At 39.2% G+C, this 16252-nt stretch overlaps 2 protein-coding genes and 1 gene segment (V, D, J or C); all 3 read left to right on the plus strand.

The window, feature by feature from the left end:
* The first annotated feature begins 3333 nt into the window (after positions 1-3333).
* LOC102514844 (T cell receptor alpha variable 2) lies at positions 3334-4012 on the plus strand. The gene is made up of 2 exons (XM_032481665.1): positions 3334-3443; positions 3598-4012. Exons 1-2 carry the CDS (start codon positions 3380-3382, stop codon positions 3891-3893), a joined length of 360 nt encoding a protein of 119 aa, XP_032337556.1. The 5' UTR covers positions 3334-3379; the 3' UTR covers positions 3894-4012.
* Positions 4013-9222: 5210 nt separating this feature from the next.
* On the plus strand, positions 9223-9721 carry LOC116664433. The segment is given in 2 exon segments: positions 9223-9268; positions 9360-9721. Coding segments are annotated over 2 exon segments (408 nt in total).
* Positions 9722-14699: 4978 nt separating this feature from the next.
* LOC102515116 (T cell receptor alpha variable 4) lies at positions 14700-15728 on the plus strand. The gene is given in 3 exon segments (XM_014564438.2): positions 14700-14892; positions 15320-15352; positions 15355-15728. Coding segments are annotated over 3 exon segments (333 nt in total). The 5' UTR covers positions 14700-14852; the 3' UTR covers positions 15615-15728.
* Positions 15729-16252: the final 524 nt, after the last annotated feature.

Raw genomic sequence — 16252 nt, forward strand, 5'->3', positions numbered from 1 at the left:
TGCTACCGCCACCCCCTAACAGTGAGTGAGGGAGCTCAGGATGTGAAAGAACAGGATTCTGGCCCTAGATAGCTAGGTGCATAGCAAAGGAATGATTTCAATGAACCCAGACCTTTGCACTTTCCCACATATAGAAAAGCAGTAAATCCCTTAACTTGAGATATCTGGCTTTCTCTAATTAACAATAATCTTTTGATGTTCTGACTACCTGGTTTTTGTTGCAAAAACTCATATATCCTGGCTTCTACTTTGCCACTTCAGAGCAGTCCCTCAGAGCGATCTGAGAGGTTGTCATCCTGGGCTTAAGTCCTCAGAAATGTCTGCCAAATAAAACGTAACTCTCAACTTTTAGGATGAGCATTTTATTTCAGTCGATATGGTGTAAGGAAGATAGGGGTGGCTACTAATATTATTACTGCTCATTATAGTCCCCCAGTAGTAGGTGTGCAGATGTATCCTTTAATGTGTACAGTGAGGACTGCTTTTAGCAGGGTAGCAATGGAAGAGCTTTGAATATTCAGTACTGAGTGTCCTTGTGGTTGGTGAAGTAAATTTGTGGTGTTGGGGCTGAACAGTGATGACATTTGATTGCTTGATTAGAGCATTCCTTGTGGTGGGTTTGAGCACTCTTTCTGACTATTTAGCATTGAATCCTCACTACCTACCTCTTCTGAAGAGTCTGTGAGCTACCTTATATCTCTTAATATATTTTATCTGCATAAACTAGCCAGAGTAGATTTTATTGAATTGCATCTGAATATCTGACTGATTAAATATCTGACTGAATATCTGACTGATTAAAGGAGGATCTTGATAAAGCATATTGCTTGATAAAGTTAAGACAATAAAAATAGTACAGCAGTGCTACAGAAACAACTCGATCAATGAGCAAAAACTCAAGAAGAGACCAAATTCATAGGTAACATTATATATAATAAAGATGGTACCACAAAGCTGTGGGGGAAAGGTGGATTATTTTGTAGATAGTGTTGGGAAAACTGTTTTGCTCTATGTAGAAAAATAAAGTTGCATTTCCTTTTATGCCATACATACAGGTAGAATTTAGATGAGTTAAAACCTACATGTACAAGAAAAACCTATAAAGATAGCAAAATACAATGCAGGAAATTACATTTATGGCCTTGGGTGAGAAATGATTTGTAGGTCAAGATCGCTAAAACTCAAATCATAAAGTGAAAAAAAAAGTGTTAACTTTGACTTTGTAAAAATGAAGAATTTCTAGTTTAGAAAAGGATGCCATAGACAAAGTTAACCGACTAGGGGTGCACTAGAAGAAGATATTTGTGATTTCAAGGGATCAGTGTATGAGGAACTCCCAAAATTTACCAAGAAAAACACTGGAGACCTAATTTAAAAATGGGCAAATCATTTGAATAGGTAACACTAGAAAGGAAAACATGAATGATTTGATTTTGCGAATAGAGTAATACAAATTAAAATGAAACTCCATACTCAGCATACTGGTAAACTTTAGACAGCTTTATATTTTTGATAATGCCAAAAGTTGTTGAGGGTTTGGAAAGACTGGACTGTTCCTGTACTATTGGTAGAAGTGTATGTGGTTATTACAACTTTGAACGATTAATTAGTGATATTGAGTATGTGTATGTACTATCACGGGACAGTCTTTGATTGATACATATCCCTATATATGGTTAATAAGGAAAAATATAAAAATATATTTGTTGCTGTGTTGATGGGAGTTATAGGCAGCTTATGAGTCCATCACTAGGGATTGAATAGGTAGATGTAGAGGAAGCCCATGGTAAACTATTTTGCAGTAGTTAGAAACCTTGAAACAGAAGTAATCTGAAAACAGTTTTATCTGTAGCTATAGACCTCTTGGCTTCGGGAGGAAGCTGCTTGAACACTTAGCTTATTCGTATAATTGTATTCTCCTTGCATTTCCTCTTATGTTTCAGTTGTCAGAAATTTCAGAGCTCAACTTAATCACAGAAGCTATATTATTTTTTCATTTAGATGAATCTGTGCCACCTTGTCTTTGATGACTCCATTCTAATTTTACAGCCATATTGGAATTTTGTATTTTATTTGGAAGCTTTTTGTGGTTATATATGTGTATTTTAAAAGTCTCTGTTGGACCTTATCAATCATCTTATCATTATTAAAGAATCTCCTAGTAAAAAAAAAGAAAAAAGCCTAGAGTAGAAACTAATTTCTCCTAGCCTGGGAGACTATCAAAAAAAAAAAAAAAAAAAAAAAAAAAGAAGGAAAGAAAGAAAAGAAAAAACAAGGAAATGAATAAAGCAACCACCTTAGGATAAGAAAAAGAAATATTTCACTCTATGGAAGTATGTTTTAAATAATCACTTACCTGAATGAAGAACACCTTTTGGTAACCAGAAGACTTTCCAAGAAGGCAATTGTTCCCTTTGGATAGCCTTCTTGTTCCTATGGAAACTGAGTAAGGATGAGGGATTTGAACAAAAGCAAAGGGCAAGAAATCTCTTCAGGATGTGAGAAGCTATAAAGACTGTCTCAGAGTCTGCTTGGGGATTTGATTTTCCATCAGTTCCCGTGTAGCCCACTAGACGGTGGTAGCACACATAAAAACTCTGCTGAATAAACTGAATTGCCACAAACCTTGCTTACTCTTCTTTTTCAAATAAAATCCCAAGAAAATCTGTATAAAAGCAGAGGTAGGACTATTAAGCCCCTATTAACAGCAGAGCAGACGGTATCAGGCTATAAAATGAGGATAGGTACCATCCAAAAGAGATCACCTCCAAATACAATTTTGGGTCTTTCTTGATCCAGTTTCTTTGGGTTTCAGAAAGTTATTAGTGAGATTTTCTTTCCCTATTATGCCAGAGATCGCCTTGGATGCAAGGAGTCAAATTTTGATGAATATGTTTACATAGTATTTTTTGTGCCTTAAAAAAAACCCATTGTTCATCTGTTACAGTTACTAAGATTTCATGATCATTATTTTTAACATGTTAGAATGTCATTATATCACACGTGATAAGTTTAGCACACTTTTTGTGTGAATTTGTCACTTTAGTTTGAATGACGAAGCAGTCTCCCATCAATTATGAGACTCCTTCTGACACTCTTGGTGAAGGAAGCAAGCTTCTGGAATGATTAAATCTGAACAGCTGTGGTGACCTCGGAAAGGATATATTCCTTTTTAATACTACCTTGTCAGAACAAAACATAGTTTAAGTCATTGTTAAGTAGCCTTGGGACTGTAGTCACCCTTCTACAGTTCACAGACTCTGGCTGATGATGTCACCGACACAGAAGAAAATGAAAAATGAAAACAGGCAGCCTTAAGGCAGCTTCCTGGAGAGCATCACACTTATGACTGAGGCTTGGGACCAGCTGCCTTTTGGCCATGGCTTTGCGGAGCACTCTGGAAGTAGTGCGGCTGGGGCTCCTCCTCAGCTCTCTCTGGAAGGGTGAGTAGGTGCTTTTACTCTCTGGTGTTGGAAAAATGGATGCCATTGTTTTAAAATTTGGACCAGATTCATTAATACTTACTGTACCTAAGGGGCAATCAACAAGCCAAATAGCAGCATAGAAGTCTCAACCTTCTTTCTTTGTTTCCTGCAGTTGCAGAGAGCAAGGACCAAGTATTTCAGCCTTCCACCGTGGTAACTTCAGAGGGAGCCATGGCAGAAATCTACTGTAATCACTCTATATCCAATGCTTACAACTTCTTCTGGTACCTTCACTTCCCAGGATGTGCACCAAGGCTTCTTATTCAGGGCTCCAAGCCTTCCCATCAGGGACGCTACAACATGACTTACGAGCGGCTCTCCTCATCACTGCTCATCCCCCAGGTGCGGTTGGCAGATGCTGCTGTTTACTACTGTGGTCTGGCAAACACAGGGGCAGGGAACCCGTAAAGCACTGAACAGAAACTGAGAGATCACAGCCTTTGCAGGGGGTGGAAAAGAGATGAGCAATAATTATTGCCCCCACCACCCCCAATTCAGCATTCCCCAAGCCCTTCCATTTGGCACTGCTATTAGAAAAATAATTTGAGTTCAGAAACTATATATTAGTAAATGTACATAGGAAAATATACTTTTAGGGAGGGATTCAATAATGGTTCTATAAATCCATGTTTTAAATAGTCTTTTTTAAAAAAAATTTGATTTAATTTTAATTGAGTTATAATTGCCATACTATAATATAGTTTCAGGTGTACAACATAGTGAAGGATTTGGTATTTTTTATACATTATGAAATGATTATTACAGTAAGTCTAGTTACCATCATCACTCTCCAAAGTTGTTACAATTTAAATAGTCTTCTTGATAATTGGAATACTTTTGAGTCATTTCTTTCAAAATCTGGTTAGATTATTTGCTTTCCCTTGTAAAATGGCTGATGATGAACTGTGATAGGATGAAGAGTCACGTTTACTGTGCCATTTTCTTTTTGCTTTCTGCCTTTGCATTTTAAATATTATATGCTAGCTTCAGGCTCTTCGCAGGAATATTTTCAAGACATGTCTCAATATATAAAGGGTACTTTAGTTAACACTGGATAATACAATAAGCTGAAAGGGAATGAATGAGAGTGGCTACTATCAACAGCCCTGAGTTTGGAATCTCAGTCCTTCCCTCAGGATATTTTATGTTTTATAATCTAACATACAGACCCAGTGAGGATGCCAGTGTCAGTCGGTATATGAAATATTAGAAAAGTTCAATCTCCTTCTGATTTTTTAAACTAAAAAAATAGAAGTTGTAATATATTCTTCCCATATTCTTGTTAAGTTATTTTTGTCTTTTTCCCCAGATGTGTCCCTCCCACTTTAGGGACCAAAGTCCTACTGTAGATCAGTGTTTCCAAAACTTTTTTATCAGAAGTCTCTGCAATCTTGTTCAAAAAATAGATTCTTTTTTGCTGCATTCCAGGTGAACTGAATCAGGGTTTGCAGGAGGAGGGCCTGGAAATCTGTATTTTCCATAAATATCTCTTTGATGATTCTGTTGCTCAGCCAAGTTTGATCTGGGAATGCCAGACTCTGGACTCCAGATCTTGAGGCTTCAACCAATTTCAGTAATATCCAAATATCTCCATGGTATGCAAATATAAATTGGTGTATGTTTGTACCAGTTACATGCTAATTTTTTAGGCATATTCTATTTTGGATTATTGCTTGTTTAAAAGTGTGTTAGATTTATCTTTTAACCAAATGAAATATTTGAAAAGGAGATGTATGTGTGTGTCTTCTTTATGAGTCCTGCACGGTGCCATGTGTATGCACAGTTGTTGCTCCATAAATGGTGCCCCTCTCATTGCTTTGTCATGCAAGAAAAGAGACAGAAATTCTTTTTGTTCATATAGGAAGTTATTTTCAATTCACTGAGGAGTGTGTGTGTGTGTGTGTGTGTGTGTGTGTGTGTGGTGTATTGAAAACCCTACCTTTTACATTGGTGCTTTGATTCTCTTGTTTAAACAGTCAACTACTAGTCTTCCAACCAGGTTTTTTTCCAGCTCAAATATAGAACACTAAAGACATTATTATCCAAGGGTGAAAGTGGAAAAGGAACGAAATAAAAGAAGAGGAAAATGCAGCATGAGAGGAATTACAGAGAAGAGAGCGGCAGTGATGGCTCAGCCTTAAAGGTATCACGAAGCTCTCAGTTCCATGGTGACAAAGAGTGAAGCATTCAACAGGGAGTAAAATTCCGTGTACTCTCAGATCTTGGGAGTTTGTATGTGTATAGAGCTTGCCATCGTTTTGGAGGTTTACTTCCCCAAAATGCAAAACAAAATAAAAAAAAATTCCTGGGTGAAAAAACTGTTGTAGGGCTCCTGAGACTAAACATGAAAACAGGGCTAGAGGGCTTACCTAACTGGCCAAGGCAGGTGGCATGGGGCTGTCTGAGGTCTCCCTGGATCCATCTGCTCTGTTCACTGCTAGTTGAATCTGCATTGACGGTGAAGTTTTCTTGGGGGCCATAGCTCACCTAGTTCTTCAAATGTCTAAGGACTTCCTCAGAGGGCTATCTGTATCTACCATTGGCTCCACGAGAGATTTAAGACCCCAACTCACTCTCACAGTAGGGTATCTTTCCTTGCTCCTATGGGACCTACCTTCTCTAACTTCACTGCTTTATTTCTTTTTTGTGGGAGGGTTGAGTGGGGCCATGGAGCCCACCTGGCTACTCTTCTTCAGTTTCTGAGGATCAGGGAACCACAGAGAATGGGTGGGGATTGGAATGCAGAATTACTTCCATTTTCTTCCAGGGGTTAGTGTTATGGGTTGAATTGTGTCCTCCCGAAAAAGGTATGTTGAAGTCATAGCTCTCAGTACCTCAGAATGTGACCTTATTTGGAAATAAGATCTAGAAGTAATAAAGCTAGCATAAAGTCATTAGGACTGGTGTCCTTAGAAAAAGGGAAAATTTTGACACAGAGACAGACAAGTGAAGAAGGAAGACAATGTGAAGAGACACAGGGAGAGGATGGCCAACTGGCGGGAGTGGTGCACCTAAATGCCAAGGAACAGCACAGATGACAAGCAAACACCAGAAGCTCAAAGGGGGTAAAAAAGGACTCTCTCCTAGAGCTGTCAGAGCGAGTATGGCCTGGCTAACACCTTGATTTAGGATGTCTAGCTTCCAGAACTGTAAGACAATAAATTTCTGCTGTTTTAAGCTGCCTGGTTTTTGGTGCTCTGTTTCAGCAGCACTGGGACTAGGACGGTTAGTATACCATAGTCCTTCCAATTCTTGCCAAGAAATACTGCTCCAACACATCTCCTTGCTTCACAAATCTCCAGACCTGAATGGACACCACTTTTTATGTTTAAGAACATCCTGTACGTCAGGGGATAGAGGGAGTCTCAAAAGAACTCGATATTTTGCTCCATCGACAGCAAGTGGGACATAAAGAGGCAAAATATTTTATACTATTTTGAACCCTAGGATTAAGTAGCTTTATAGCTCAAAAAGAGCTAAGGGAAAAGAGCCCAACTGAAAACCGTGTCTCTGAAGCTCTATTAACTGTCTGGGTTGCAGAAAATAAAGTGACCAGTAGGGACAAGCCATTAAGGTAACAGTGTAGCAGCACTGTTGTAGGCTCAAAACCAACAAATCTGAATAGTAGTTCCCTCTGCTGAGAAAAGCTCCCTGTAGTACAATGGTCCCAAGGTATTCATATCAGTGAAATACGTTACTCTTCCAACACAGGTACATCTATATGCATATAGATTATGATAATGAACATGACAAACAAAAGTAGAAATTAGAAAAAGTTAAGATAAGCGCAAACACTAAGTCTCGTTTTTTTCCTTGCACTCAAGAGGAACATCTTGTGAAGCACATCCCTGTCCCTATTACAGCTTGAACTAGAATACTTCTTTTTAATTAGCTAAATTCCCAAAGCTTTGTGAGGTCCTTTCTTTTCTCATTTGGATGGAACATCCCTAGGGATTTTTTCATTGCTACAATTCTAGCACATTTTACTTTAGTTTTTCCTCTCTTTTTTTTTTTTAAATTGAAGTATAGTTAGTTACAATGTGTCCATTTCTGGTGTACAGCACAATGTCCCAGTCATGCATATACATACATATACTCATTTTCGTATTCTTTTTCATTCAAGGTTATTACAAGATACTGAATATAATTCCCTGTGTTATACAGAAGAAATTTTTTAACCTATTTTTATATATAGTGGTGAACATTTACAAATCTCCAACTCCCAAATTTATTCCGTCCCACTCCCTTTCCCCCAGTAACCATAAGATTGTTTACTATGTCTGCGAGTCTGTTTCTGTTTTGTAGATGAGTTCATTAGTGTCTCTTTTTCTTTCTTTCTTTCTTTTAGATCCCACATATGCGTGATATCATGTGGTATTTTTCTTTCTCTTTCTAAGTGAAGTAAGCCAGTAAGAGAAAGAAAAATACTTCAGTTTGCTATCGGTTTATCTTCTGAATTAGTATTCCATCTACCAAAATGAATGGAAAGTTTCTTGAGGGCAAGGGCTAAGTCTTGTTTCCCTGTTTATCTCTTAAATGCAAATTATGTCTTGCACATAGTAGGAACTCAATAGTAATTTGTGAGAATAAATTGACTTTCAAGGTTTTCTCCTGGAATTACCAGGATGCCAAGGCAGTTAGTTTTGGAGTGAACCCTTGGAAGAGAGGACCTCTGTGAAGAAAATTCATTTATAATGAATGAAGGTAAACAGAGCCTTTACTCCATTGCTTGGTGTCCAGCATGTACAATCAATTCTCATTATATGGATTTCTGCTAGCTCAGTGTACTTATTTAAAATTTTAATCATTTGACAAATATTTATTGAGCACCTATAATATGCCAGTCACATGATTTTTCTCTTTGCTCCTGTGCCATTAAAACAAAATAAAACACAAAAAAACAAAAATAACTCAACCTCAGAGCTTCCCCATAAAACAGAGGGACACCAAACTAAAAAGAAGTAAAACACGAATATCTGGAGGTAAAATTCTAGAAGGCAGCCTAGGCCATCTATCCATGAGATGTTTGGATCTCTTCAACAGCACTGTCAAGGGAATTACCAGTATGTCTAGAGCAAGATTAAAAATATAAACCTCCTAAAAGCTTGGTTCATTTGTGGCTCCCAGAATTCATCATTAAGTGGCTGTAGGTAAATGATATCTGAGTCACAGCACTATCTAGGCATAGTCTTGCATGCTGTGTGTGCTGCATCTGTAGAGGACGGAAGAAGCAGAGAGTGGGCAATTACCTGGAAAATATAGTTACAGCACTAAAGCTTATACTGGACTGTTGTTTTAATTGGACTTATTTGTCTTTATACATTGATCAGAATGCTGTATAGATATTCCCATACATACATTTGGCATATATCCACGTTTTGCCTGATTGATAGGGCAGCTGTAAACCCGAACGTCAGTGATTAAGACCTGGAAGCATCTGCTGCTTGACAGTAAAGTCACCTGGTTCTGTGTGTGGGCTCTAGGGGGCGCTGCAGTGTGAGTTTTGTCCCTGGTTGTAAGAGGTGCAGTTTTGCTTCCCATGGAGCTTTGAGGAGCCCCAGCAAGAGCTTGCTCAACAGAGAGAAGGTACAGGTGCAAGGAACACCAGGGCCATTTGCAAAACGCTGTGCTGACAGAGGGGTGCTGGTAACTCTTTGAGAACCCAGTCTCTGGGCGGAGGCCGTATCTCCAGCAAAGGTGGGTTGGAAAGGAGCCCCTGTCGAGCTCAGCTTGAGCCATGGCCTCTGCTTGCATCTCGACGCTTGCGATTCTCTTTACACTGAGTAAGTGATATTCCCGTCCCTTTTCCCACTTGTATTGTCCACTTATGTTCTTTTCAGCAGCTTCGCTGATGCAGTGTGGGTTAGTTTACAGGCGGACTGAGAGCCCAGTCAGCGACTCAGCTGAAAGAGCCGATCACTGGCGCCGAAGGGGAGCCACTGACTGTGAAATGCGCCTATTCCCTTTCTGGGACCCCTTATCGCTTTTGGTATGTCCAATATCCCAGCCAAGGTCTCCAGTTCCTTCTGAAATACATCGCAGGGGACAACCTGGTTAAAGGCAACTACGGTTTTGAAGCTGAATTTAATAAGAGCCAAACCCCTTTCCACCTGAAGAAAGCGTCTGTCCAAGGGAGCGACTCCGCATTGTACTTCCGTGCTGTGACAGACACAGTGGTGGGGGCTGCAGGCATCGCTGAATACAAACCTCTGAGTACAGAAAAAACGTTTTCCTGAAGCCTTGATGTCCCTCCACAAGGAGGAGTGCCGGTCTAGGATATGTCACTCATCATAACTAAATTACCATTTAAAGCCACAGAATTTGTTCATTTGGCAAGTATTTATTGAATCCTTCTGTGCCAGGTGCTGTGCTGAGCACTGATCATGAAAAGGTGAAAGAAGCCATCCTTGATCTCGAGGTTCCAGGTGTGATCCCAAACACTTACGAACCCAATTAATTCTCACAACTATTAACATAAGCTTTACTTTACAGAATGAAGGAAGTAAGGCACTGAGAACAAGTATCTTTCTCAAGGCACAAAACTAATAAACAGTAAATCGAAACCCAGGCAGTCTGCCTCTCAGGTGTGTGGTCTAACCACTCCACTTCTCCATGAGCCTACTGGCTCGTGAGACTGTAATTTCAGCAGTGGTATAGCCCTAACTCCCAAAATGGTCCCTGTTTTAAAAAGTGTTTGTTTTAGGAACGAATAGTAAACGAACAGTTCGGTAAGTGCTAAGATTGAGAATTGCACAGAATGCTGTCTGAGATGAAAAAAGTAGAGGTAAATTAGCTGTGAAGGAAGGAGAGAGAGAGTATGTAATGGGAGAATTTGAATCAAGGGAAAATTTAAATATGTAGTTTAAACATGTAGGCTCCTAAGTTCACATCTTATGTATACCCTTGAGAGGGCCTGGACTTAATGTTGACCTCTCTGTCTGTCAGTCTTTCTCTTTGTCTGTCCAATTTAGAGCATTCTGGGAAAAGCTCTGGTTGACTGTATGTGAGTCTTCTATACTCAAAAACCTGCTTTTAGGAAAGGTGCTAATATTATCTATTTATATTGTGGTTAAATTGCATTCAGGCAACAACTTTTCAAAAAATTACTTGTGGAATCACTATTTTTGTCCCTGAAATACAATTTTAAGCATTTTAGAGAAGGGGAGGGGTAGAGAAACATTTGGGGGAGGGGAGCAGAAAATTGTCCTGGTTTTCCTGAGAACACTAAATGTGGACAGCTACCTTCTCCATCATGTGAGAACTTGCCCTTGCCTGGGCACCTCTGCCCAAGAAGAACCACCCTCCATGGAGCCATCTTCTGCCCCCACTCTGTTCTTTTTCCGATTGTATAATGAATTTCACTGGGTTCTCTGCAAGAATCCAGAAGCTCCTAAAATTAAGTGGTGCAAAGCTTAGTGCTTCATCTTCTCTCCTTCTCTAAACAAAAGATACAAAACAAAACAGGTCAATCTTATTCCCTGTTTGTTTGTTTGTTTGCTTGTTTTCTATAGCAAACAGTGGAACCACTGTCTACCCAAGTGCCATTCACTCTCTCGCTTCCAGGTGTGTCTAGATGCTCTTCCTTCTGCCTCTTCCTACTTGACCCAGTCGTTACCAGGTTCTTCCCTTCTGTTCTCTTAAATTTTAGTTTAGGTGTCACTCTGCCTGAGAAGGGTTCCTGGAATTCCACAATTTAAGCAGTTTCAGTACCTGTATGTTCCTATAGTACTGTACGTTCCCTATCAAGGTAGTTATCATAAGGGCTATTGCTACTTTTAAAATTCTCTTTCTTCTCACTAGACCACTGGATCTTTCTCATCATTGAATGTCCAGTGTCTAGTTCAGTGCCTGACCTGAGTAGGGACTCCACAAATATTGTTTAATTGAGTAAGTTAATACTTACCAAGAATCTTAAAATATTCTTACTCTTTAATCAAGGAAATTCCTTTTGTAAAAGCTACTCTAAAAAAAATAGTTGGAAGTTTAGACAGAGATTTACATACAAAGGTCTTTGTCATAGCATTCTTTCTAAAATCCAAATATTTAATACTAGGAAAATTGGTGAGTAAATTATAATACATCTCCATCATGGAATATTTTGAGGAATTTTTCAGTTAGAATTGAAATTCTATGTATATTTATTGACAGGCAAAATATTTATGAAATAACATTAAGTTAAAACCCTCCAGGGCACCCAAATGTGTGTGTGTGTGTGTGTGTGTGTGTGTGTGTGTGTATGTATTTGTGTGTATGTACACATGCAATCCAATTTTGCAAAAAATATTTATGCATAGACAAAGGACTGAAAAGAAATATATCCAAATATTATCAATAATATTTCTGGGATATGGCATTACATATAAGTTTTAGGTTTTAGACTTTTCCATATTTTCCAAATTCTGAAATTTAGAATTCATTACTTTAATAACCAGAGAAAAACCTATTTTTTAAAAATTCAAAATATTTCTTTGGTTGGTGACTTTTGCTATAGGGCATGGTTTCCTTTCTTAATCTCAGGAAATTTCTAAAATTTGCTTTAATAAGGGTTTTAGTTTTTTATTACAATATATATAACAAATAACATTAATGCACGTATATGCTCCTGTGTTGACCCAGGAGTGAACACTAAAAAGGCTTTCCAGAGGAGCGTATATGACATATAACATAGTCATTAGCACCATATATTTGTTTGATAGGGCCACTGCAACAAACCAGGTGGCTTAAACAACAGAAATTTCTTGTTTCACAGTTCTAGAAGCTCAAAGCCCAAGATGATGGTGTCAGCAGGGTTGTTTCCTTCTGAGGCCTGTGAGGGAAGGGTTTGTTCCAGGCTCCTCTCTCCTTGGCTTGTAGATGGCCGTCTTTTCTCTGTGTCTCTTCACGTTGTTTTGTTTTATTTGCATCTGTCTTCGTGTCCAAATTTCCCTTTTCTTATAAGGACACTAGTCATGTTGGATTAGCGCCCACCAAATAACTTCATTAAAAATAATTTTATTTTTCATCGTAATGCAGTCTTTTATTATTTATTATTATGTTTTAGAGGGCGTACTGGGGATTGAACCCAGAACCTTGTGTATGCTAAGCATACACTCTACCACTTAAGCTATATACCCTCCTCCCAACTTCATTTTTTTAAATTTGTAGAACTTATTGTTTAAAAACTTCATTTTAACTTGATTACTTCTGTAAATACTGAACTCTAAATAAGATCGTATTCTGAGGTACTAGGGTTTAGGACTCCAACAGATCTTTTTTGGGGCAGGGAAGTAGGGAGGGGCAAAATTCAATGCATAACACAACACAACCATTAATGATTACTTTCATTCCAAAGGCTGCAACATAGAAAAGCTTCTAGTGTTTCTTCCTCTAGTTGCTTGATGTCCAGTAATATTCTCCTAAGTGAGTTAATAGACAGCAGCATAGAAACATCAAGTTCTACTTGTTGGCTTGAGAAAATAAGATCATTTTGGTCTTGTTATTTCCTATATTAAGCCTAGTTTGTATTTATATAGAACTCTATAGTGTAGAAGAAACTTTATTATGTTCATTTAATTAATCTCCATAGTCTCTCATATACAGATGAAGAAACTGTGCCTTTCGAGGATAAGTGATTTGCACAAAATTGCCCAAATAACGTGTCCAGAGACATGCTTATGACTAGTTTGTCTAGATCCTCCGTGGTCCATGTGACCAAGCCAAACTACTGGCTACTGCATTTAACAAAGAAGTATGACAGACATTTCATAAATTGCCTGTGTCTGAGACTGTTGACTTTTGTGAAGCATTTCTTCTGTTCAACTCTATTTACCACATGGGGTCGCTGTTATCACGAGATGATTCTAAAATGTAACACTTTTATGTTTTATTTGTGTTCAAGGTCCTAGCATCTTTAGCTCCCTTATAAATGCTTCTTTCTCCTCCGCCTGATACTGAAGGCAAGCTGGTTATTTATTCCATGCCTTGTGATATCCACTCTGTAAAAGTGTTACCAGAAGTCATCATCACTCACCGATCCTGTCCACGGGAAAGTGAAAAAATTGGTCACTCAGAATACACTGGGCAATTCTAGACCTAGAAGATGCCCTCCCCCAATATTTTCCAGTGCTTTTCCTTTCCCATATTTTATGAGCAAAGAACCCAACACACCACTATTTCTTCCACATTAATGTGAGAACTAACATGTCGGATTATTGCATTTCGCTGATTCAATTAACATTATAGTGTCTTATGGATTTAGCTCTTTTCCTGAATGGATGTTTTGTTTTTGTTTTTAATTTTTGTGCTGTTTTTGTTTTTAATTTTTTGTGAATTTGTGTTGGACATTTCTTGAAGGAAGAGTGAATAATAACATATATATACATATATATATATGTATATTTTTAATCACATATATAATCCTACACAACTGCTCTCTACTGGCTATGGTACGAGGCATGTGGTTTAGAGAAGAAGGAAAGGAATGGGAAGGAATTACAGTTTACTGCTGACTGTATGCCATAGGCTGACTGTGAAGTAGGTGTTATTGTCCCTGTTTTACAGATGAAGAAACTGAGGCTCAGAGGAGTGAGCTGTCCAAGGTCACAAGGTGGCAGAGCTGGGATTTGGATTTAGGTCTATCTGACTCTGAACCTGTGCCTCTTCTTCTCCTTACTTCCTCCCTGGCGTGGAGACTGATTCCACATCAAATGTCCTTTCCTAGCTGATCAGTAGAGACTAGTGAGGGGTCCATTCTCCTGTTTAACATCTGTTAAGTGAGATTTGAGTAGTAGATGTAAGATGTGGACTTAGTGTAATTATACAAGGACACCAGCGTGTCAGGAGATGAAAGGTCCAGTTCAGATCGTCTCATCTGGTCTTTTGTGGAAGAAGATTAAGATTCCATTTCATCTTACATAGGAGTCAACGGGGGACTTCTGGGCACGAAGTACCAGGTCAGATGGGTTATTCTCAGAGCTCCATGAGTATGAGACTAACCACAGTAGATGACCACCTTCTAGGACTGTGGAAGAGTGTTGGGGAGTAAGGAGCCCAGTGGAATCTACCCTCTGATATGTTTGTTTCATTCAAACCAAATGTATAAAAGATTAGACCTTAGCAAAGATCTAAAAGCCAGGCTGGGCTGCTATACTGTTGTGCTGGAGGTTTTTACCCCCTGTCTTTCTTGCTGAGTGCTCAGTTGAACCTTACAGGAAGCCCATTCTGAGGAGCTGTCACCCTGCGATTGGCTTGCTCGGGGACAGCCCTGTGTGAGCTGCTAGTATGGGCCCTGGCAGTCGCTGCTGTGCCTCTCCCCTGGTTCACACCCTGCTCCAGGCTCAGACTCAGCAACAGAACCTAGACCCTGGGTCCCTGGTTCACACCTAGAATATGAGACAGATGACAAGAGTGACTGTGCTCCTGATCTTGGGTGAGTTATTTCGGGATTAAAGGGAATTGGGATCCAGTTCTGGATAGGGATCTATAACCTTACCTGCCATCCATTGCTCTTTATCCAAAATTTGAGGGATGGCTTTGAGGTCCTGTTTTTCTCCAGGCAGTTTCTTAGCATTTGTATGAGGGGTAAGAGCAATAAAGATATTCTGGGTTACTAAGCTCTGGTCCATCCATGGAGGGAGAAATTAGACCTGCCACTTCTGTTCATGGATTCCTCAGAATAAATATAAAAAAATTTGTCTTGACACCCAAGTGAGAAGTAAATTGTATGTGTCTGTAAATGGTGGGGGAGTAGAGGGTGGGATGGATTTACTTGAGGAAGAACCTGGAAGGTGCTGAGTTGGACTTTCAATCGGTTTCAGGATAGGAGGAGCTAGTGTTGTGTTTTCAATTTCACGCAGGTACTTTGAGCCTCGCTAAGACCATCCAGCCCGTCTTATTGACTCATATGAAGGACAAGAAGTGAACATACCTTGTAACCACACCAACATTGCTACAAGTGAATATATCTTCTGGTACCGACAGTTCCCCAACCAAGGGCCACAGTTTGTCATTCAAGGATATAAGACAAATGCAGCAAATGAGGTGGCATCTCTGTTTATCCCTACCGACAGGAAGTCCAGCACCCTGAGCCTGCCCTGGGCTACCCTGAGAGACACCGCTGTGTACTACTGTATCGTGAGTGACACACAGTGAGACAGAGGGGGCTGCACCTGTGCAACATCCCCCATGGGGTGAGTCACAGCCCAGGGGACCCCCAAAGTAGCACTCTTAAAATGTTTACTAATTATTTTCAGAAGGTATTAGCAAACTCATGTACTACTTTATATTAAAATTTGATCTTATTTCCTTTTAAAGTAGGTGTTTCATTTACATGGTCTAAAATTTCAAAAAAAATAAAAAGGAATACAGTGTAATGACTTTTTCCCATCTTTGTCTCTGAGCTGCTCAATTATACAAAATCAGGCACTCTGTGGTATTTATACTATTGTTACTTAGCTCAAAGTTGCCCCTCAGCTCATGCGCGCACGCACGCACACAGACGCACTACACGCTCTTATATGCACATTGCATGCGGTCATTTTGGACAGCATGTTTTTCAGCTTTTGAAAAATTCAGCCTAAGTGTCAGATTATTATTTATTGTCACACAAATTTTGAACATTTCTTTGGTATTCCAAGCATCTATAAGATGGTTTCCAAGTCTCCGCTGAGTTTAGATCTTTTGCTCTCTGTTGACCCCTTTCTCTTTCCTTTTGTCCCACTACCCTGTTGTGGATGGTGTGGCAAGGAGAATGGAGATGATGATGGTGGGGAGTGAGAGAGTTTTTCTTT

The sequence above is a fragment of the Camelus ferus genome, chromosome 6 (genome assembly GCF_009834535.1).
Source record: "Camelus ferus isolate YT-003-E chromosome 6, BCGSAC_Cfer_1.0, whole genome shotgun sequence".
NCBI lineage: Eukaryota > Metazoa > Chordata > Mammalia > Artiodactyla > Camelidae > Camelus > Camelus ferus.